This window comes from Cervus elaphus, chromosome 14, assembly GCF_910594005.1.
Source record: "Cervus elaphus chromosome 14, mCerEla1.1, whole genome shotgun sequence".
Classification (NCBI taxonomy): domain Eukaryota; kingdom Metazoa; phylum Chordata; class Mammalia; order Artiodactyla; family Cervidae; genus Cervus; species Cervus elaphus.
The window spans coordinates 21,805,079-21,829,498 of NC_057828.1; the positions used below are offsets into that span (position 1 = coordinate 21,805,079).

At 38.8% G+C, this 24,420-nt stretch overlaps 1 protein-coding gene across 1 annotated transcript in view; it reads right to left on the reverse strand.

The window, feature by feature from the left end:
• Window positions 1-24,420, reverse strand: part of USH2A (usherin) — an 890,339-nt gene that overhangs the window by 515,755 nt on the left and 350,164 nt on the right. The window contains exons 23-27 of the mRNA XM_043922807.1: window positions 15,933-16,059; window positions 10,866-10,967; window positions 8,655-8,834; window positions 4,097-4,227; window positions 1,219-1,492 (exon numbers count right to left, since the gene is read on the reverse strand). Coding sequence (XP_043778742.1) covers window positions 1,219-1,492; window positions 4,097-4,227; window positions 8,655-8,834; window positions 10,866-10,967; window positions 15,933-16,059 — 814 coding nt within the window. The remainder of the gene's footprint in view (window positions 1-1,218; window positions 1,493-4,096; window positions 4,228-8,654; window positions 8,835-10,865; window positions 10,968-15,932; window positions 16,060-24,420) is intronic.

Here is a 24,420-nt window from a genome sequence, read left to right on the forward strand (position 1 = left end):
GTACCCTTCTAAAAGTCTCCTTAGAGCTTGCCATATATTTTCTATTCAAAGACATTTAAATCTTTATGTACTTACCAAATAGGCAAAGACTGCTTCATGGAAATTTTAACCATTCAGGGTGCACAGGTTTTGAAATACGTTGAGAACATTTTCTACACAGAAGCATACAAGCTGAAAGTTTCTGTGCTTTTCCCACTTCATAGAGAAAGGAACTTTGACCAGTGTCCATGAAAGAGAACACTTGACTATAATAAGGAAAGTGGGCTTTAATAAGAGGCAGCCCAAGATGGGTCGGCTTGCCATCTGCTAGTAGCCACTGACCTTGAGCAAATTACTTTCCTCCCTGCTATCTAGTTTCTCAATCTTTAAAATGGGGATACGAGTAATAATGCCTGTCTCATGGGCTTGCTCTGAAGACTGACCCAACTATTCTCACACGAGGCTCTCAGAACCACACCTGTCACACAATATGAACTCACATACAATTAGTCTTTTTTAATCAATAAGTTCCCCAATTATGTCCAAACTCCTTATATGAGTTAAAGGTTTCCTTTAGCTTACATCATACACTTGTACTTTTTCCTTTCATTGATGGTTATGAATATTAAATGACATACATATTTTTCACAAGTATGTCAGAAATTAAAGCAAGCTCACATTTTCATGTGCTTTGCTGCATGAGAGCTCCATGGAAATGCATGGAAACAAACAGCATTGATGTCAGAAAAAAATCCCAGGGTATTTAAGGCCATTTTTCCTGGCTGTGCACACTAACCTATTTTTTAATCTGTAAATACAGATAATGGTCAGCATTTAGAAGAACCAGAACCACATGTGTATCCCAGAAAAACATACAAGGAAACATACTATATATATCTGTGTGTGTGTGTATACATACATACACATATACATGTGCACACAAATATACATGTCTATAAATTACATCTGATAAAGATGGTTGACTAAATATACTGATTTATTATTTACTGTATAAATAGGTATGATTTAACATATAAATAGATATAACAACACACTCTTAAGGGCAACATACAAAACTATTTGAAGAAGTATTTTGTGATTTTTTTTTTTAGAGCCTACAATTCTTCCAGAAAATAGATGAACAGATGTTGCTTTCAGATCAGTTCTACTGCTCTGTCTTGAAACACAGAACCACCAAGACCTGGGAGTACCAGGGCTGTACTTCCAGATGAAGTTTACCTTGTTCCAGCTTTAGGTGTTTATAGGAGTCACTCAGCTCCTGTGGGACTCCTCCCACATAGACGGCGGAATTCACCATCAGTGCCTGGGCTCTGGACTCTGACACGTGCTCCATCAGTTCATTCATGCTTGCTGATATGACGGAATCATTTTTTTTAATGATCACTTTATTCCACTTTCCATCACAGTAGGACAGCCCCGGCCAAAGATCCACTTGTGTAAAAGTAAGACTAGTATTTAACCGGAAGCTCAATATTCCACTCTTCAGTTCCATCTGTATTTCATATTAAAAAGAAAATAGGTATATAAAAAGACTGCAGAATAGCAGTTTGGGAGAGAACAGAAGGTCAACTTCTTGAAGAAAAGCAAGAAATTTCCCTGAAAGTACTCTATAAAAATGTCCCACTTTATTCTAAGCAGAACTGGAGTAACATATAATGAAGCACTTTGCAAGCTTATAATTGACATGAAGGATGTTGTAATGAGTCAGACACATTTATACCCAGTAATGATGATATGATGTAATGCAATATTATATAGGCAAAACCTTTTTTTCTTTTTGAGGCAACACAGGTAAAAGATTAAACCCTAGCATAAGTGACTGAATGACTGAAGCGAACAGAATGGTTTAAACTCTGACTCTATTTTTATTTGAATCTTTAGAAAATGAGAAAATACTACTTCATATATCAATTTAATTTAGGGGGAAAATATGACAAGACAATAAGAAAATGAAATGTCAAGCCTGATTAAGCTTATTTCAACTGGTTAGTGAACTCAATTTCAAATTTGTAAGATGTATTTTGATTTGATGTTTCAGTGTTTCTATTCTAAATCTCTGACTAACATAATTGCTTCTATGTCTGTACCTTTAGATTAAGGTTCCATTTTCTAATATGAATGTATTTCACCCACATTTCATGGTAAAGGAAATGCCTCCGTATGTTTTTCTTCAAAATGTTACTCGATAATTATCTTACCTACTATGTTCTTATTTTGTTAGAAGTCAAACTGGTGGCCAGAGGATACTTGAACATTTGAGAACATAATAATGAAACAAATTAATGTGAAATCTGTTAGTTGCTCAGTCATGTCTGACTCTTTGAGATTCCATGGACTGTAGCCCACCAGGCTGCTCTATCCATGGAATCTTCCAGGAAAGAATACTGGAGCAGGTTGCCATTTCCTACTCAGAGGATATTCTCAACCAGGGATTGAACCCACATCTTCTGCACTGTAGGCAGATTCTTTACCATCTGAGCCACCAGGGATATCCACTAAGTAATGCATTTTAAAAACTTATTTCTTTCCTAAGTAAAAATCATCTTTGTGAAGTACATTAGGTAGTCATTCATTTTTTTTATCCCACCATTAATAAATATTGATTTTCCCTATTGTGTTCTGTGGTTATATAAGGTAATATGTTCTGCTATTATACGAGAAAGTGTCCCCAAGAATGACACTGTCTTAATAGCAGAGGCAAACGTGCTGTGTGTGTACTCAGTCATTCAGTTGTGTCCAACTCTTTGCGACTCTATAAACTGTAGCCTGCCACGATCCTCTATTCATGGACTCTTCCGGGCAAGAATACTGGAGCAGGTTACCATTTCCTACTCCAGAGGATATTCCCAACCAGAGACCGAACCTGCATCTCTTTTGTCTCCTGCATTGGCAGGCAGATTCTTTACCACTATGCCACCTGGGAAGCCCTTAGGCAAACATGTGGTAATGTTATAAATAAGATTGGAATGGGGTTCAATGACATCAGAGACAAGATATACCTTTTGTTCCCTAAGAACTAGGAAAAGTTTGAAGTAAGGTTTTTGGAAGTAAGAGTCATGGAGAATCTTCAGCAGGAAAATTAACACATTCAATGGCACAGGAGCAAGTATGAGCAGATTAGACTTAGAAAAAGGTATTAAATGAGGTAAAATAATTCATATGGGGAAAAGAGAAAGTTTTAGTTCTGCCAGGTATGTAGAAGCAAAATTTTGGAGGATTTTGTGTAATAGAGAAAAATAACTATCTTTCTATCGCTTGTCTGACACCAAAAGTCCATATTCTTTCTCCTAATATCTTCAACTAAAAGTTCACCCTTCTGGTGTATGAACTGCATCCTATAAAAATGTTCATAGTAGCCTTATTCATGATAGCAAAAACATGGAATAACCACTACCTCACTGAAAGTAGAAGAGATATATTACTCAGCCATGAAAAATGATAACTTGAATAACTCAGAAGCAAAGTCAAGGGCTAAAACAATTGCCTAAGGATAGAGTATAATACCACTTTTACAAAAATTTCAAAAACAAGGATTTTTATGCATTCACTCACAGTGTCCAAACTATACAAATGCAAAGGGATAACAAACACAAAATTATGATTACATATTACCTCTAGAGGGAGCGAGGGAAATGGGCCAGGAGAAACCCTAGAGATGGGTGCAAAAATTTGATAATATTTTAGTTCTTTAGTGGTAAGTTCATGAGTGTTCCTTGTACTATTGTATTTTATTTTATGTATATGTGTGCATAATATTAAACAAATATACATATATTTGACATTATAAAAAGGTAATAAAGAAACATTTTTCATATATAAGGGAACTAAATTAGACTTTCTTAATTCCTTATATTTAGGATGCTTTGTTAAAATTATAATTTTAAAAATATAGAATCATTTAAAAAAATCATCATGTCCCTAAAATACAAATGTTTCATAGGACGTCAAAAGTGAAAATGATGCGGGGGAAAAAAAATAAAAACAAAAATGAATTTGAAAATAAATTGAAGTCACATATAATGTTAACACATGGTTTGTTGATTTTAAAACTGGATCTATCATTTTAAAATAAATTTAAATAAATCAATTAACATACAGCAAGAAAATCAGGTCCATCTTTGTTGTAAATGAAAAGCAGCAATCCATTCAGTTGGTCAGTTCTGAACTTAAAAGAAATTTCAAAGTCCATTCCACCATGAAACAAATATGGATAAAGCTCCAGGAACCCTTTGGAGAAAACAACATGTACAAATTAGCATGTGCAGAGCAATACTGTTAGTGTCTTTAGGATGTCATAAGACAATCTCAGGTCATATTCTGTCAGTGAATAAATCTCTCACAAAAGAAGATGCAGATCAATGTCAAGAAAATCACCTTGTAACTGTAAAGAAGTGGAAGAATGAACTTTCCATATCTTTTAAGAGGAAGCAGTTTATTAATTGATGGACTATTAAGCTATTTTGCTGTTGTTGTTCAGTCGCTAAGTCATGTCCGACTCTCCGTGACCCTGTGGACTACAGCAAGCCAGGCTTCCCTGTCCCTCACCATCTCCCGCAGTTTGCCCAAGTTCATGTCCATTGAACTGGCGATGCCATCCAACCATCTCATCCTCTGTCACTCTCTTCTCCTTCTGCCTTCAATCTTTTCCAGCATCAGGGTCTTTTCCAACGAGCTGGCTCTGCACATGAGGTCGCCAAAGTACTGGAGCTTCAGCATCAGCATCAATCCTTCTAATGAGTATTTAGGTTTGATTTCCTTTAAGATTGACTTATTTGATCTCCTTGCTGTCCAAGGGACTCTCAAGACTCTTCTCCAGCACCACAGTTTGAAGGCATCAATTCTTCTTTATGATTCAACTCTCAGATCCATACATGACTACTGGAAAGACCATAGCCTTGACTATATGGACCTTTGCTGGCAAACTGATGTCTTTAACTTTTTTTAACACACCGTCTAGGTTTGTCACAGCTTTCTGGCCAGGAAGCAATCATCTTCTAATTACATGGTTGCAGTCACCATCTGCAGTGATTTTAGAGCCCAAGAAGAAGAAATCTGTCACTGCTTTCACCTTTTCTCCATCTATTTGCCATGAAGTGATGGGACCATATGCCATGATCTCAGTTTTTTAATACTGAGTTCTAAGCTAGCTTTTTCCCTCTCCTCCTTCACTATCATTAAGAGGCTTTTTAGTTCCTCTTTGCTGCTGCCATTAGAGTGGTATCATCTATATATCTGAAGTTGTTGATATTTTTCCCAGTAATCTTGTTTCCAGCGTGTAACTCATCTAGCCCAGCATTTCACATGACATGCTCTGTGTATAAGTTATATAAACAGGGTGAAAATAAACAGCCTTGAGTATTCCTTTCTCAATCCTGAACCAGTTAGTTGTTTCATACAAGGTCCTAACTGTTGCTTCTTGGCCCACAAATAAGTTTCTTGGGAGACAGATAAGATGGTCTAGTATTCCCATCTTTTTAAGAGTTTTCCAGTTTGTTATGATCCACACAGTCAAAGGCTTTAGCACAGTAAATGAAACTGAGGTAGATGTTTTTCTGGAATTCTCTTGCTTTCTCTATGATCCAGTGAATGTTGGCAATTTGATCTCTGGTTCCTCTGCCTTTTCTAAACTCAGCTTGAACATCTGGAAGTTCTTGGTTCATTTAATGCTGAAGCCTAGCTTGAAGGATTTTGAGCATAATCTTACTAGTATGGGACATGAGTGCAATTGTCCAGTGGTTTGAACATTCTTTAGTACTGCCCTACTTGGGAACTGGGAAGAGGATTGACTTTTTCCAGTCCTGTGGCCAGTGTGGGGTTTTCCAAATTTGCTGACATACTGAGTACAACACTTTAATAGGATCATCTTTTAGGATTTTAATTAGCTCTTCTGGAATCCCATCACCCCCACTAGCTTTATTGGCAGCAGTGCTTCCTAAGGTCCACTTGACTTCACACTCCAGAATGTTGGGCTCTGGGTGATTAACCGCACCACTGAGGTTATCTGGGTCATTAAGATCTTTTTTGTGCAGTTCTTCTGTTTATTCTTGCCATCTCTTCTTGATTTCTTCTGCTTCTATTAGGTCTTTACCATTTCTGTCCTTTATTGTGCCCATCTTTGGGTGAAATGTACCTTTGATAATTCCAGTTTTCTTGGAGAGATCTCTAGTCTTTCTTTTCTGCTGTTTTTCTCTATTTCTTTGAATTTTCACTGAAGAAGGCCTTCTTGTCTCTCCTTGCTGTTCTCTGGAACTCTGCATTTAGTTGGGTGTACCTTTCCCTTTCTCCCTTGCTTTTCACTTCTCTTCTTTCCTCGGCTATTTGTAAAGCCCCCTTAGACAACCACTTTTCCTTCCTGCATTTCTTTTTCTTTGGGTTGGTTTGTGTGCTGCCTCCTATACAATATTACAAACCTCTGTCCATACTCCTTCAGGCACTCTGTTTCCTAGATCTAATCCCTTGAATCTGTTTGTCACCTCCACTGTATTCGTAGGGGATTTAAGTCTTACCCAGCTGGCCTAGTCATTTCCCCCACTTTCTTTATTTTAAGCCTGAATTTTGCTATGACAAGCTGATGATCTGAGCCACAGTCAGCTCCAGGTCTTGTTTCTGTTGACTGTATACAGCTTCTCCATCTTTGGCTACAAAGAAGGTAGTCAATCTGATTTCAGTATTGACTATTTGGTGATGTCCATGGGTAAACCTGTCTCTTGTGTTGTTGAAAAAAAGTGTTTGCTATGATCAGTGCATTATTTTGGCAGATTTATGTTAGCCTTTATCCTGCTTCATTTTGTATTCCAAGGCCAAACCTGCCCGTTACTCCAAGTATCTCTTAACTTCCTACTTTTGCATTCCAATCCCTTATGATGAATAGGACATTTGTTTTTTGGTGTTAGTTCTAGGAGGTCTTTTAGGTCTTCATAGAACTGATCAACTTCAGCTTCTTCGGCATTGGTGGTTGAGGCATAGACTTGGATTACTGTGATGCTGTATGGCTTGCCTTGGAAATGAACTGAGATCATTCTGTTTTTTCTGAGGTTGCACCCAAGTCCTGCATTTCAGACTCTTTTGTTGATCATGAGGGCCACTCCATCTCCTCTATGTATTCTTGCCTACAATAGAAGATATAATGGCCATCTGAACTAAATTCACCCATTCGTATCCATTTTAGTTCACTGACTCCTGAGATGCTGATGTTTATTCTTGCTATCTCCTGCGTGAAGTGAAGTGAAGTGAGAGTTGCTCAGTCGTGTCTGACTCTTTGTGACCCCAAGGACTATGCTGTCCATGAATTCTCCAGGCCAGAATACTGGAGTGGGTAGCCGTTCTCCAGGGGATCTTCTCCAGGGGATCGTCTGAACCCATTGCAGGTGGATTCTTTATCCGCTGAGCCACCAGGAAGCCCATTTCCTGCTTGACCACATCCAATTTACCTTGATTCATGGTCCTAACATTCCAGGTTCCTATGTAGCACTGTTCTTTACAGCACTGGATTTTACTTTCATCACAGACATATCCACAAGTGAGCATCATTTCTGTTTCAGCCCAGTTGCTGCATTCTTTCTGGAGCTATTAGTAATTGTCCTCTGCTCTTCCCAAAGAGCATATTGGACAACTTCCAACCTGGGAGGCTCATCTTTGGGTGTCATTTTTTTTTTGCCTTTTTATACAGTTCATGGGGTTCTCATGGCAAATATACTGGAGTGGTTTGCCATTCCCTCCTCTAGTGGATCACGTTTTGTCAGAACTCTTCACTATGACCCGTCCGACTTGAGTGACCCTGCATGGCATGGCTCATAGCTTCATTGAGTTATACAAGCCCCTTTGCCATGAAAAGGCAGTGATCCATGTACAATTAAGACTATTTTTGTTTTACTAATATGTAACTATTAACAATAAGTTGCATTGACATAAGAGAAAATCTGACAAATGACAGTGATGAGAGAAAATAATGAAAAAGTATACAAAGTATGATATTATTTAACTTTCTGTTCTGAAGGTAGTTTAACAAACTTAATATCTAACTAACTTAGCCATAAATGTAGCAGGCAATAGTGGGCTGTTATTGAAAAATAAGCCATGTTTAGTCAAGCCACCATATTCCCTTCCAATCCTTACCCTGAGTGGCTGCTAGATAGAAACTGTAGGTTGGGGGTATTCTGGGGACACTTCACCTCCCCTTCGCCACAGCCTTTGGCGCAATAGCAATGATGATGGTTATATTCTCTAGCTCTCCCTTAAGGACCTACTTACCCCATTACATAGCTGAAATTTTACTCTTAGAAAAACTACTGGTCTGTATAATGGGATACAACAGATATACAGATTAGCCTAATAAACAAAATTCCTTTGAAACATCTAAGTAAAACTATATTCTAAGTAAAACAATGGACTTACAAATGGACATCAGTATCACTATCGTATGTAAACTCAAAACTGTCAGAAATCTTACACATGAATATGTATTTATGAATCTTACAATTTATATTATATATTCAGACATTGAAAATATGTGTATGGGCATCATGGCATAACTAGGTGTTTCTGTGACAGTAGGTTCATATGAGGTCAAAATTATCAGATCAGGGGAGACTAAATTATACCAAAGATAGAACATACCAGTTAAGCAATGACCAATGTCTGTTTTAGACTCTTACCTGTCCCTAGAAACTGGGCTCCCTCTTGGAGTGAAGTGGGGCATCCCTCCCAGTCATTATGCACATTGGTTTGCTCTTCAGAACTCTGCCAAACCAGACGCTCCCAAGTAGCAGAGGGATTAAAATTCTTCATAAAATACACATCCTTGAGACAGCCCACAAAACCCTTTTGGACTATGTCTGCAGGGGTTGATAGATATCAAGAAATATGTACTGTGAGAAATTTTTTTCAAGCAATTAATTTGATGTGCCTTTAAGGTAAAAGAAAGAGGCTATAGGTCTCACTGCCTTCTTCCTACAAACTTCTTAATAACTCACATAAACTCCCATGCCAAAAGCTATGGTAAGTGCTAATAATTGGTATGCTATGCTCTGGTTCAAGAGTCATCTTATCTGGAGAAAGAGATGCTTGCACAAAATCCTTGGTTTTTTTAGTAATAGCAAGATCATTGCCTCTTGAATTAACAAGGAGATTTCATCTGCTTTTGGCCTTAAAAATAAAAGTGCAATAACACATTTTAAAAGCAAGATTTAAAGCAAGTCTATACATACAATCTATATTTTATAATTTAGTACCTTCAGCATTATGAACCCATCTGCTATACAAGTAAAGCAATGTGTGCGCTTAGTCACTCAGTCGTGTCCAACTCTTTGCGACCACATTGACTATAGCCCACCAGGCTGCTCTGTCCCTGGGGACACTCCAGTCAGGAATACTGGAGTGGGTAGCCATTCCCTTCTCCAGGGCATCTTCCCAACCCAGGAATGGAACGTAGGTCTCTCGTATTGCAGGCAGATTCTTTACCATCTGAGCCACCAATTTTTAGGCATTAATATAATATTACATTTAATTTTTGAACTCCCCAGACCAAGTAAGTGTGGAGCTTATGAACACAGTAAATAGGGTGGTCATAAGGGGTTGGGAAAGAGAAAAAGTGAGCAGATAATATAATTAGAAAGAAAAAAAAAAAGGTAGAGAGGGCAAGAAGGCACCCGAAGCTGAGGCTGCATTTCATATGGCAATGTCCTTACAAGTCAGGGCAAAGCTGAATTCTCAGCTTTTGAGTTCATGACCTGATCCTAGGGAAGGTATTTACCAGTGATCAGTGTTTCACAAGGTCAATTTATATGCACAGTGTCAAAGGATTTCTTTATAATGGAGTGATGTCCTCTATAAGAAGGGTAGTTGGTACTGGGGTATGCTCTCCTCCTGTCCTGCATATACCAGAGCCAAGAAGCATGTGTGTGTGTGTGTGTGTGTGTGTGTGTGTGTGTGTTAGTGACTCAATTGTGTCCAGCTCTTTGCGACCCCATGGAATGTAGTCTGCTAGGCTCCTATGTCCATGGAATTGTCCAGGCAAGAATGCTGGAGTGGGTTGACAGTTCCTACTCTAGTGCGTCTCCCCAAACCAGGGATCGAACTCATGTCTCTTGCATCTCCTGCTTGGCAGGCAGATTCTTAACCGCTAGCATCACCTAAGAAGTATGCTTGATGGGAAAATAACTCTATCCTTCAGAGTGTGTTTGTGTGTGTGTGTGTGTGTGCGTGCGCGCACGCGCACCCGTGCATGCATGAATGCTTTCAGGAGACTTCACCACCAGTCTAAGTGACCAAATGAAAACTCTCTCCTCTCTACAGGTATTTCTGAGGAGGTAACTGTAATAAGTCTTAAGGATTTAAATATATCCCTCTCCAAAATTCAAAGTTTTTCATACTTTTGATCCCCAAATTATAAAACTTTGACTTAAATTAGTATAATTTATTTCAGCAAAAGTTTAATTACCTCCTTTGATATATCAAGAACTGGGTTCTAAGAGTTTAAATACAAGTAATACATGGTTCCTTTAGAAGAGATCTAAAGGAAATTTTTGATATATTGATGCAGGAAATACAGCATAAGGTAGAAAATAATACAGTTATACATTCTTTAAAATGATATCATTTGATTCTATGCTAACTTGTGGTGGTGGTGTTTATTCACTCAGTCATGTCTGACTTTTTATGGACTGTAGCCTGCCAGGCTCCTCTGTCCATGGGATTTCTCAGGCAAGAATACTGAATGGGTTGCCGTTTCCTTCCCTAGAGGATCTTCCTGACCCACAGATGGAACCCACATCTCATAAGTTGCAGAAGGATTCTTTACCACTGAACCACCAGGGAGCCCCAACTATGGAGACAACATATAAATTCTATATTCTCCCCAAACTCACCAGAATCCTTTCTGAGGATGGTGTAACCCTGTGGCAGCCCACCCACAAACACTCCTGTGTTCTCTCCAATAACAGTACCACCATTCGTGGTGGCTGAAGAGCCTGTGGATGGAAAAGCAGATGAGAACTTCAACTTCAGCAGGACAATCTATTCTACAAGTTTAACAAATGATTAAACCCTTCCTTGTGCTTCTGGATGCACCACCCTCTTGGCTCTTTGCTACTGGTTACTTTTCTTCACTGGTTCTTAATCATCAGCCCAACATCTTAATGTTAGAATAACCCAGGCCTCCTCTGTTCCCAGATCTGCTTACCACCTGCATAAACACCATAAGTCCTCTAAAAGGATGAAGAGAGAGCTAGGCAGCTGTGAGAACTCTGAAAGGGCCTGGGTTCCTCTGGTGCTGCATACCAATGCAAATCTCCTGTTAAAATACATACTACCTGGTCTTTCCAGAAGAGTTTTGCTAAGCCCTAATGTAGAGCTATGGTTTTTCCAATGGTCATGTATGGATGTGAGAGTTGGACTGTGAAGAAAGCTGAGCACCAAAAAATTGATGCTTTTGAACTATGGTGTTGGAGAAGACTCTTGAGAGTCCCTTGGACTGCAAGGAGATCCAACCAGTCCATCCTAAAGGAGATCAGTCCTGGGTGTTCATTGGAAGGACTGATGCTGAAGCTGAAACTCCAATACTTTGGCCACCTCATGTGAAGAGTTGACTCATTGGAAAAGACGCTGATGCTGGGAGGAATTGGGGGCAGGAAGAGAAGGGGATGACAGAGGATGAGATGGCTGGATGGCATCACCGACTTGATGGACATGAGTTTGAGTAAAGTCCAGGAGTTGGTGATGGACAGGGAGGCCTGGCATGCTTCAATTCATGGGGTCACAAAGAGTCGGACACGACTGAGTGGCTGAACTGAACTGAATGTAGAGCATGACTGTGAGGTTTGGGACTTGAGCAACTGGAAGAATGTAACTGGCATAACTAGGGTGGGCAAGCTACTTGGAGAAGCAGATTCAGAGAGAAATGTTAGAAATTTAGAAAAGTTAGAAATTCCTAACTAACTCCATCATTCTTTGTGAGAATGGCATTTTTTTTTCCAGAGCCCAAACCACTCTAATTGTCCCTACTTATATCTGGGACTGTGGCTTTAAATATATCCTGAGCTGGTAACTCCCCATTTTTATCTCTAATCTGGAACTCCTATCTAAATGTACTGGGATCCAGGGCTTGGCATGATATTTCCACTTGGATGCCTCATAGGTACCTAACACTTAACATGTTGAAACCAAACTCTGGACATTTCTCTCTGAATCTGCTTCTCCAACTAGCTTGCCCACCCTAGTTATGCCAGTTACATTCTTCCAGTTGCTCAAGTTCCAAACTCACAGTCATGCTGTACATTAGGGTTTAGCAAAACTCTTCTGGGAAGAACCAGGTTGTATGTATTTTAGTCTGTAGACCATTCAGCCTCAAGCAGTCATAGACAATACATAACGAATGAGCGCAGTTATCTCTAACAAAATTTTATAAAAATCTTTCCAGCCTCCTCCCACTACTCACCGATGGCCTACATCAGGCTATAGGAACTACAGGGGCTCCTCGTAATCCTCCATCTTAATCAGCTCGGGGAAATGTTTCTTAAGATTGGGGTTGAATCTCTTCTAGTCCTGACACCAGTCATATACTCTGAGCTATAATTACCTCACGACTGTAAAGAACCCTCTGCCTCTGAGTCCTAAAACAGTTCAAATAGTGAGGATCTCTAACAAATCTCAAGAGGTTCTTGTCTCTGGGATCTATTCCCTTTCCTTTAGGCTCCTTTTCTCCTTAGTTCCTCTGTCCCAACCCATTTATTAGGGACAATTACTATTGCTAATCTTCCAAGAGGGAGAAATAATTCTTGAATTTCAGAGTAGTCATCAAAATAAACAGCCAGGTGAATTAAATAACCCTTTCACATCTTTTATTTGTTCTGTCTTTGACAGTTCTAGAGATGGTTTTGGAAACACTGATCATTTGTCCCTATTGAATCAGTCTCCACCATCCTTATGGGCAAAATCTCCAACTGACCTTGGCAAAATTTACAGCTTTCCCCCTCCCATCTAGATTCAAGTAGATCCTTCAAAATCTTTTCCCAGAATTAATCAATACCCTAAATGTATAGAAGCCCTTCAAGGCATAAAGTCTATAATAGATTACAAAACTCAAGGCTTTATTATCTACATACTAGTTCCTGTGATGATGCTATTTCATCTGTGAGAAAACCTAAGGGCAGAGTGGAGGTTTGTCCAGGACCTCAGCATTGTTACTCTGTGATACCCTGAGGTTCCTAACCTTCAGATGTTCTAACATCTATTCCTACTGAAAGCAAAGTCTTTACTGCAATTGATTTATTTAGTGAATTCTTCAGTATTCCACTTGATGAACTAGCCAGCATCTTTTTACCTCTACTTGGGAAGAAAAACAATTCACCTGGACAGTAATGCTTCAGGGTTTTGCTGAGTCCTTCTTATTTCTTGTAAAACCTAAAGGTTGATCTAGATGATATAAAGTTCCCTATAGGTCTACTTTGTTGCATGTGTGAATGATTTGCCTCTTTGATCTTCTCAAGCCTGCTCACAGGAAGACAGCAACCATTTACTAAAGCTGTTTGCCTTAAAGGGACATAAGGTCACCAAAGAAATATTGCAGTTTGCCCAAAACCAGGTTTGTTATTTAGGGCAAGTGATATCAGAACAAGGGCTACACTTAGACCTAGACACACTTAATACTGATTGACGAACCTGTTTACTGACCAAGTACTTCAACAAGTCTGTGCTGTTTGGCAGTTTTACAACACTTTCACTGGGCTTACCACTCTCAATCCTGCGGTTCAGTTGATCACAGTAATGGCATTATTAACACTCAACTGGCAAAATTTGTAGAGGTCCTACAAGTACCTTGCCCCAAAGCATTGCTATTGGTCCCTCTAAATCTCAGATCCGCACCTTTTGGAACTCAAAAATTCTCACCCTTTGAAACAGTTGCAGGACACCCAACACATTTGGTTCCTGCTTTTTTTGGTCTCCAACTGAAAAACGAGAGATATTCCAATAATGCAAAGGCCAAATTTTTCCTATTAAAAATAACCATGTGTTGGTAGAGCAATCTTTTTATACTGTGCTCTCAAGGGATGAAGACCTTCCAACCTGAAGATTTTATCTACTGGAAAAGATACCTCCAGAAGAACTTTCTTCAACTTCACCAGAGAAGCCCTCATCAGGTATTGCTAACCAAGCCTTGTGCCACGAAAGCCCAAGGAATAGATTCCTGGACTCAGGTGACACACCTAAAGAAAGCTCCAAATTCTGAAGGAAGCTCAAATAACATGGTGTCATTAAAGTAATTATTTCCTATAATTGAAGCAGACGACATCTGATGAGGCAACTTCCTGAAGATGGTTGAACCAGGTCTGTTGGAAACTTATTGCTAAACATTGGTGATGACATAACGCTTCAGATTGTCTCCAGTGTCCATGATCTTGATAATAAAGAACAAGGACTGTAGATACAAATTGTCTGAGAGTTCTCCCTCCTATCTCCCCTTGCTACTCAAATATGAACTCAGTAGTTTTCTAATCTGTGTTATTCCCCTCTGATGTGAGACACCATACCCAGGAAAGGTAGTTCCTGAGGTTGAGGGGAAAAAAGCCATTGAAACTAGAAAACCCGACTTTTGATCAGTGGTACTCTGAAAGAGAAATCTTGATCAAGGGAGGGGAAATATAAAAAAATAACAAAATGAAACCTCAATTAAATAGATCTGGAAGGCCAGAAAGAGGAGCTCTCATGTGACGAGTCTAACAGGAAGAAGACTCCTCTTTCCTGGCAATGACTTGACCAATGAAAAGACACATGTGTGTTTACTACAGCTCTTCAAACTTCCTTTTCCACTCTATAAATGAGTTTATCTCCCATTGCTGTATGGGGGCTACATATGGCACCAAGATTGCAACCTAGACGCCCATCGACAGATGAATGGATAAAGAAGTTGTGGTACATATACACAATGGAATACTACTCAGCCAAAAAAGGAACACAGTTGAGTCAGTTCTGATGAGGTGGATGAACCTGGAACCTATTTTACAGAGTGAAGTGAGGCAGAAAGAGAAAGATAAATATCGTATTCTACCACATATATACGGAATATAGAAAGATGGTAGTGAAGAATTTATTTACAGGGCGGCAATGGAGAAACAGACATAGAGAATGGATGTATGGACATGGGGAGAGGGGAGCAGAGGGTGAGATGTATTGAAAGAGTAACATGGAAACTTACATTACCATGTGTAAAACAGACAGCCAACGGGAATGTGCTGTCTGGCTCAGGAAACTCAAACAGATGCTTTGTATCAATCTAGAGGGGTGGGATGGGGAGGGAGCTGGGAGGGAGGTTCAGAAGGGAGGGGACATATGTACACCTATGGCTGGTTCATGTTGAGGTTTGACAGAAAACAGAAAAATTCTGTAAAGCAATCATCCTTCAATAAAAAAAGAAATTAAAAAATACGTAAAAAAAAGATTGCAGACTCTGAACTGAAATTCTTTGCTGATTCTGAATAAACCCATCTTTGCTGGAGAAATATCTGTTTGTCTTAGGTCCATACTTTCATCCTTGTTCCCCTTAAAATTTATCCCCCAAAGAGTACCCAGAGTGTTAATTTTAAAGAAAGAAGTCATATCATGTCATCCTCCTTTCAAAATTCTCCAATGGCTTCCCTCTTTGCAAGTAAAAGTAAAGCAAAACTAAGAGCCTTTGCAAATTGTAAAGACTTGAAAATGATACAAAATTGATACTGATGACTTTGCTCTTATTTTTGCTTTAATGAACCCTGCAAAGAAGAGGAAATAGTTGCCAAGACTTCATCATTTTAAGAACATCCCGAAAGCAAAATCCACAGCAATTTAGATGAAGAAGGGATAAACAGGTGAAAAAAGAGATGAAGGAATAAAAACCCAGAGGAGTATGGCAACATCAGCATATCAATACAGGCATTTATATTTTTCAAGGAAGATCTTACCTGTGAACTGCCCATCAAGAGTGATTTGGCCAAAACCTTGATGCCTAATAGCAATTACTTCATGCCATTTGCCATCACTATATAGTTTGCCATCATCATTAGTTGTGGTAACTTCCACTGCAGACCCCTTAAGGGAATGAATGAGTGAAAAAAATCAGTGAGTAAATATACATTTTCAATCAGTTCATTCACTCAGTCATGTCTGACTCTTTGCAACCCCATGGACTGCAGCACGCCAGGCTTCCGTGTCCATCACCAATTCCCTGAGATTGCTCAAACTCATGTCAATCGAGTTGGTGATGCCATCCAACCATCTCATCCTCTGTCGCCCCCTTCTCCTCCTGCCTTCAATCTTTCCCAGCATCAGGGTCTTTTCTAATGAGTAAGTTCTTTGCATCAGGTGGCCAAAGTACTGGAATTTCACCTTCAGCATCAGTCTTTCTGATGAATATTCAGGACTGATTTCCTTTAAGATGGACTGGTTTGATCTCCTTGCAGTCCAAGGGACTCTCCAGAGTCTTCTCCAACACCACAGTTCAAAAGCATCAATTCTTCAGCACTCAGCTTTCTTTATGGTCCAACTCTCACAACTGTACATGACTACTGGAAAAACCATAGCTCTGAATAGATAGACCTTTGTTGGCAAAGTAACATCTCTGTTTTTTAACATGCTGTCTAGGTTGGTCACAGCTTTTCTTCCAAGGAGGAAGCGTCTTTATATACATGTTACTCATACATATATTGTATATTTGTTAGAAACCAATTTACAAATTTCAACACAATCCTGAGGCAAGCATGCACACATTTCAAACAGAACTCAAAGTCAAAGTTGATACATCATTCTGGCATTTCTCTGATGTACTTCTGCATCACCATGAGGCTCAAATCTGAAAAGAACTTCTCTTCAGAATGAAAATCTCTTATAAGTACAATTGGATTTTGAGTAACTATACTCAAACATAAGTAACTATACTCAAACAAAAGGTAATGAATTTTCTATTCAAATATTTTAAATTTGGGGCCAGAAATATAAAAAAGACAAGACTTTGAAACTAATAAAGTACCATTCAAATGATTCTGCTCTAAAGATAGTAAAATGTGTGGCAAGTTAGTTTCTTTTACCTTCACTACACTATGAATACCAAGCAGGAATTAGATTCACATTAAAAATTAGTTACTAAAGATTATCATATTGAGTGAAGAAAGTCAGATGGAGAAAGAAAAATATCGTACAATATCCCTTATGTGTAGAATCTAAGAAGAAATGATACCAATGAGCTTATTTACAAAACAGACTCACAGACTTAGAGAATGAACTTATTGTTGCCAGGGGGGAAGGATGAGGGAAAGGGATACTTAGGGAGTTTGGGACAGGTATGTACACACTGCTGTATTTAAAAACGATAACCAACAAGGACCTACTGTATAGCACATGAAACTCTGCTCAATGTTAGGTGGCAGTATGGGGTGAGGGAAGTTTGGAGGAGGATAGACAGATGTATATGTATGGCTGAGTCCCTTTCCTGTCTACCCAAAACTATCACAACATTGTAAATTGGCTATACTCCAATATAAAATAAAAAGTTTAAATTAAAAAATTAGTTACTAATACCTCTAACATACGTATTGTGGTTAAACTTAGTATTCAGTGATTTGTAGTCTAAAATGGAGCATTTGTACTTTTGCTTAAGGTAATAGTATCAAAGTTAAAAATGAGTTCCTAAGTGGATAAAATCAGGAAATGGCAGGTAGGTATTAAGAATAGAGATTAGCTCAGAGGAAGTGAGAGCAAGAAAATAAAGAGAAGAAGAGATCCCTTTCATCTTAACAGTTTGGGGCCATGTATATCATGGTTAGCACAATGGTACATTTTTTAATGTTAGTGAACACATAAGACTAAGTAAAAGATATTTCAACTTTGTTACCATCATCATTTACAACTACTATGATTAAAGAAAATGAAACAGAAAATTACTCTAAACCTTCTAAAGGAAAACAATTTTTGCTTGCTTTCTTAATAAAGTAGATCTTAGCAAAAATTGCGTGAGCGTCCTCAGTCACGTCCAACTCTTTGCAACCCCATGGGACTGTAGTCTGCCAGGCTCCTCTGTCCATAGAATTTTCGAAGCAAGAATACCGGAGTGGGTTACCATTTCCTTCTCCAGGGGATCTTCCCAAACCAGGGAATGAACCTGTGTGTCTTGTGCCTCCTGCATTGGCAGGCAGGTTTTTTACTAGCGGAACCACCAAATAAGGCCCTTAGAAATAATTAACTTCAATCAATAAAAAATTCTGAAATCACAACAAAACCAAAAAAAGATTGGATAAAATATTACAAAATACATGTTTAAATTACTTGGAATGTTTCACCAAATTCTAATTCTTTTGCTATACTGGTTTTCAAAAATGATAAAACTGACAATTATCTGATGTAATATGGTGATGGTTTAATATCACAAAAAGTGCAGTATTAATCACACCATTGTCAGTAAAACATTTGTTTATATTTCTCTAAAGTAGCTTCAGCAACATACCCTGTCCATTCTATGTATTTAATTGGCTCCTGTCAGGCCTCATTCAGAGCATGACAACATGTATGACATACAGAATTTCATATTACCAAAAAAGAGGTTTTAATTTCCCACGAGTAGGGGAGGGTTTGCTTCTCTCATGGACAATATCCTAACTTTTATAGGCAACTCAATCAGCTAGATATATGACCATTTTGATAAGTTCTCAAATCTTTATAAGTTGACTTTCCATATAACTCTTTCTCTCTACATATTCTTTTATTTTCTTCAACCCAATTTCAACATTTTAATATTTTACAAACACACATTTCATTATTGTAGTTTAATAATTAAAACCAGAACTGGTGTCGTGCCCAATTAATGTGCCCTGGTAGCATGCCCATTAGTTTTTCCATTAGTGAATTCAACAATACTAATGGGATTACTAGCATGGGATGCTAATTGGGCGTGACATAAGAAACTGGCTTACTTCTTAGCATACCCTTGCTAATGATGAAATTAATGAGCATTTTATTAAATGCTGTCTCATCAAAGTGTACTTAGCGTTAAAATTGTTACAAACGATGCTGCATTCTAAAGATCAGGTGTCTGAGTAAGTGGTTCTTCATATTATGTTTGGCAACAATGTGAAGCATTAGTAGTTCTCTACATCAGAAATCACACTTATTGGTGACACATTCAAGTACATAACAGATAGTCTCACTATGCCAAATTTTCTTCATACTTAGGGGACCTCTGTATACTATTTTTTTGATGATCGTTTAAGATATTTCCCCCACCAATATTAACAGACTAATCCTGTGGTCAAGGCTGGTGTCATATGATGCAGTTTGTTCTTTCTTTTTGGAAAATACTAGACGCGTTAAATAGATGCTATTCTGAATTTTTTGAAAGCTTTCACTTTCACCACTTCTCTAAGTGAAGTCAGTTTATTATGTGACTGAACATAAAACATTTAAATAAGAACCATGAGTTATTACTAGTCAATAAAATATCATCTGATCAAGTATTTCCAAATTGAAATTAATCTAATAAAAATGGGAAGACTATAGCCAAATTTCTGAGACAATAAAAAAATACAGCAGTTAAAAAATGGAGTATTTTTTCTTTAGTGACTCTTAACAATAATTCTAAGTATTCAGTGTATAATATGCAAACATATATCCAGTTTTAAATATTACAAGAAATCTTTTCCCTTTCTCACAAATATGTCTTAGTAGAGTGAACTGGATTCAATTCATTGAATGAATTCTACAACTTTATGTAGAATTACATTGTTGTGTAAAAATTCATTACTTAAGTTTATTAAGATAATTTTACAAGAAGAAACTACACAGTGACTGCTGGAGGAGGAAATGGCAGCCCACTCCAGTATTCTTGCCCGGAAAATACCATGGACAGAGGAGCCTGGCGAACTAAAGTTCATGTGGTCGCAGAGAGTTAGACATGACTGAGCGACTGAGCATGCACACACAATGACTACAGGTATTTTTAAACCATGTGTTAGAGAGTAACTTTAAATTGTTACAAAATGCTGTTTCCACAACTCAATATTTAATTATTTTGAATGGATTCAGGAACAGTAATCTGAAAACAACCATTGATATAAGTCAAAGTATCTAACTAACTGACAAATTAAAACAAATAAGAACTAAGTTACATTATCATTAAAGAGTCAGAAATTTTATCCTAGAAAATGAGCAATTTTCTTCAATTATGAATACTATTTTACCAATATTTATCAAGCCAGGAAGTCAGCCAATCTGTCAAGAGACATTTATGTATTACCTACTATATCCCAAGGCTCAGCATGTTAAGAATCCGCCTGCAATGCAGGAGACACAGGAGACAAGGGTTCAATCCCTGGGTTGGGAATATCCCCTGGAGAAGGAAATGGCAACCCACTCCAGTACTCTTGCTAGGAGAATTCCATGGACTGAGGAACCTGACAAGCTACAGTCCACGGGGTCGTAAAGAGTCAGACATGACTGAGTGACAAAGCATGCACATTCCTAGGACTGTACTGAGCCTCAAGGATATATTTGTCCTGTCCTCCCTGGACTGTACACTCATATAAGAAAGACGCATTGAGTAAATAACTACTTGTCTGATGAGTACAGTAAAATGTTCATTAGATAACCTTGTATCCTTTAAGACACAAGGAAAAGAAAACTAGCTTAAAGTGGTACCTAAATTATTTAAAATATAAATATTTTGAATGTCAGTGACAGACATATAAAACAAACTCTTCAGGTTCTTCAAATTTGCGGTGGCTCTTACTTTGTTCAAGAAACCATATTCATAACATACAGAACAGACTTTCAGTTGCCAAGGGGGAAGAGAGTGGAGAAGGCAATGACTGGGAGTTTGGGATTACCCAATGCAAACTGTTATAGGATACATAACCAACAAGGTCCTACAGTATAGCACAGGGAATGATATTCAATATCCTGTGATAAACCATAATGGAAAAGAATATTTTATATATCTATATATCTATAGCTATATAGATATATATGTATATATATATATGGCTTCCCTGATAGATCAGTTGGTAAAGAATCTGCCTGCAATTCAGGAGACTCTGGTTTGATTCCTGGTTCAGGATGATCTGCTGGAGAAGGGATAGGCTACCCACTCCAGTATTCTTGGATTCCCTTGTGGCTCAGCTGGCAAAGAATCTGCCTGCAATGTGAGAGACCCGGGTTCGATCCCTGGGTTGGGAAGACCTGCTGGAGAAAGGAATGGCTACCCACTCCAGTATTCTGGCCTGGAGAATTCCATGGACTGTCATAACGAGTCAGACACAACTGAGTGACTTTTGCTTCACTTCACTTCGCACATATAACTGAGTCACTTTGCTATACACAGAAAGACAACACTGTAAATCAACTATGTGCTGTACTGCACTTAGTTGCTCAGTCATATCTGATTCTTTGTGACCCCATGGACTGTATACTTCAATTTTAAAAAGTTCAGTTCAGTTCAGTTCAGTTGCTCAGTCATGTCCAACTCTTTGCGACCCAATGGACTGCAGCATGCCAGGCCTTCCTATCCACCACCAACTCCCAGAGTTGACCCAAACTCATGTCCATTGAGTTGGTGATGCCATCCGACCATCTCATCCTCTGTCGTCCCCTTCTCCTCCTGCCTTCAAAGTTTCCCAGCATCAGGGTCTTTTCAAATGAGTCAGCTCTTCACATCAGGTGGCCAAAGTATTGGAGTTTCAGCTTCAACATCAGTCCTTCCAATGGACATTCAGGACTGATTTCCTTTAGGTTGGACTGGATGGATCTTCTTTCAGTCCAATGGACTCTCAAGAGTCTTCTCCAATACCACAGTTCAAAGGCATCAATTTTTCAGCACTCGGCTTTCTTTATAGTCCAAATCTCACATCCATACATGACCACTGGAAAAACCATAACCTTGACTAGATGGACCTTTCTTGGCAAAGTAATGTTTCTGCTTTTTAAAATGCTGTCTAGGTTGGTCATAACTTTTCTTCCAAGGAGTAAACGTCTTTTTATCTCATGACTGCAGTCGCCATCTTCAGTGATTTTGGAGTCCCCCCAAAATAAAGTCTGCCACTGTTTCCCCATCTATTTGTCATGAAGTGATGGGACCGGATGCCATGATCTTAGTTTTCTGAATGTTGAGTTTTAAGCCAACTTTTTCACTCTCCTCTTTCACTTTCATCAAGAGGCTCTTTAGTTCTTCTTCACTTTGCAGTAAGGGTGGTGTCATCTGCATATCTGAGGTTATTGATATTTCTCTCAGCAATCTTGATTCCAGCTTGTGCTTCATCCAGCCCAGCATTTCTCATGACGTACTCTGCATATAAGTTAAACAAGCATGGTGACAATATACAGCCTTGACATACTCCTTTTCCTATTTGGAACCAGTATGTTGTTCCATGTCTAGTTCTAACTGTTGCTGCCTGACCTGCACATAGATTTCTCAAGGGGCAGGTCAGATAGTCTGGTATTCCCAGCTCTTTCAGAATATTCCACAGTTTATTGTGATCCATGCAGTCAAAGGCTTTGGCATATCAATAAAGCAAAAAAAGATGTTTTTCTGGAACTCTCTTGCTTTTTTGGTGATCCAGTGGATGTTGGCCATTTGATCTCTGGTTCCTCTGCCTTTTCTAAATCCAGCTTGAACATCTGGAAGTTCATGATTCGCATATTGTTGAAGCCTAGCTTGGAGAATTTTAAGTATTATTTTACTAGCGTGTGAGATGAGTGCAATTGTGCGGTAGTTTGAGCATTCTTTGGCCTTACCTTTCTTTGGGATTGGAATGAAAACTGACCTTTTCCAGTCCTGTGGCCACTGCTGAGTTTTCCAAATTTGCTGTCATATTGACTGCAGCACTTTCACAGCATCTTCTTTTAGGATTTGAAATAGCTCAACCAGAATTCCATCACATCCACTAGCTTTGTTCGCCATGATGCTTCTTAAGGCCCACTTGACTTCACATTCCAGGATGTCTGGCTCTAGGTGAGTGATCACTCCATCATGATTATCTGGGTCATGAAGATCTTTTTTGTATAGTTCTTCTGTGTTTTCTTGCCACCTCTTCTTAATATCCTCTGCTTCTGTTAGGTCCATCCATTTCTGTCCTTTATTGAGCCCAACTTTTCATGAAATGTTCCCTTGGTGTCTCTAATTTTGTTGAAGAGAGCTCTAGTCTTTCACTAGTCAGTTCAAAAAAAGGAGGGAAAAAAACTCTATTTATATTCCTAAGGCAAAAGAGAAAAAAAAATGTAAGACTATATCAAATAGTCTCCATCCCTCAGTTTCAACAATTATTTGTCTGATAATAATACATGGAGATTTCATTAAAAAGTTAGCAAATATGTCCAGGTAACCTAGGTAAATTCCTTGGTGGTGAGAAAGGACCAATCCTGGCTAGCTTGAGCTCATGGACTCATGTATAAAGAGCATCATGACCCATGAGCATGTAGTGTGATTTATCTGATTACATTTTTTCAAGTACGCCCTAAGGCAGGCCTACTCAGCCAATTTTTGTATATATTAATTATTACTTTACTGAAAATGCAGGTGATTTTTGCCTTGTAGATGGATAGTATTATTCCATGTAAACATGCACTTTGAAGGGATCATTAAACCCTCTCCATCCCCCTGGTTCTCCAACTGTTTGGCTTTAACAGTTTCATTAATATTTGTTGGGCAAGTAGCAGATTTGTATACAGGTCAGGATTTGGGTATGCAGGGCAGGGACAGAGCAGTGGGGGATGTCAGTGTTAGTGAGGAGCACTCTCAGGCACTGTCTAAGGGAGGAGGGTAAGGGGTAGGAACCGTGGGCAGTGCCCTGTGAACACTTCCTAGAACTCTGCTTTGGTTTATACCAGTTTATACCAGTCTATCTTATCACAGAGAGGAATGAAAAAAGATGAGATGGAGAGCGTTTTCTAGAAGCCAACCTCAGGATCTGAACAGCAATCATGTGGCTGAGTGGAGTTAAGCATTGTTTAACGTCTTCACCTTTCATTTCTGCAGAATTGGAAGCTATCACATCTTTTAGAAGGAAAAGCAACTCTGTCAAAGAGATGGCAGTCATGCTTCAGTTCTGATGGAACCATTTTTTTAATGAATTCTGCAAAGATTTTGCTCTGTATGTTTAGAGAGTATGGTGGGGGGGGGGGGGGCTGCGGCAAGCAAGGCGCTTTTATTAGATACTCAAAGCCTGTGAATAAACCTGGAGCCTTTGCACTATTACAGCTGTAGCTGCAGGGCTTGAGTGGTCCCCTAGAGTTATACTCCAAACACCAGGATGGATGTTTATGAGGGCATGACAGCTTGTAAGCGTGAGGCAGTGTGAAGCCACCCTGGCACATTACCATGTCCAAGTTCAGCAAGACTCTGTACATCCATCTTGGAAGACGGGCATCCCAGGAGAGGATGGCAGGACTGGCATTTTGTTTCTTCCTCATTCC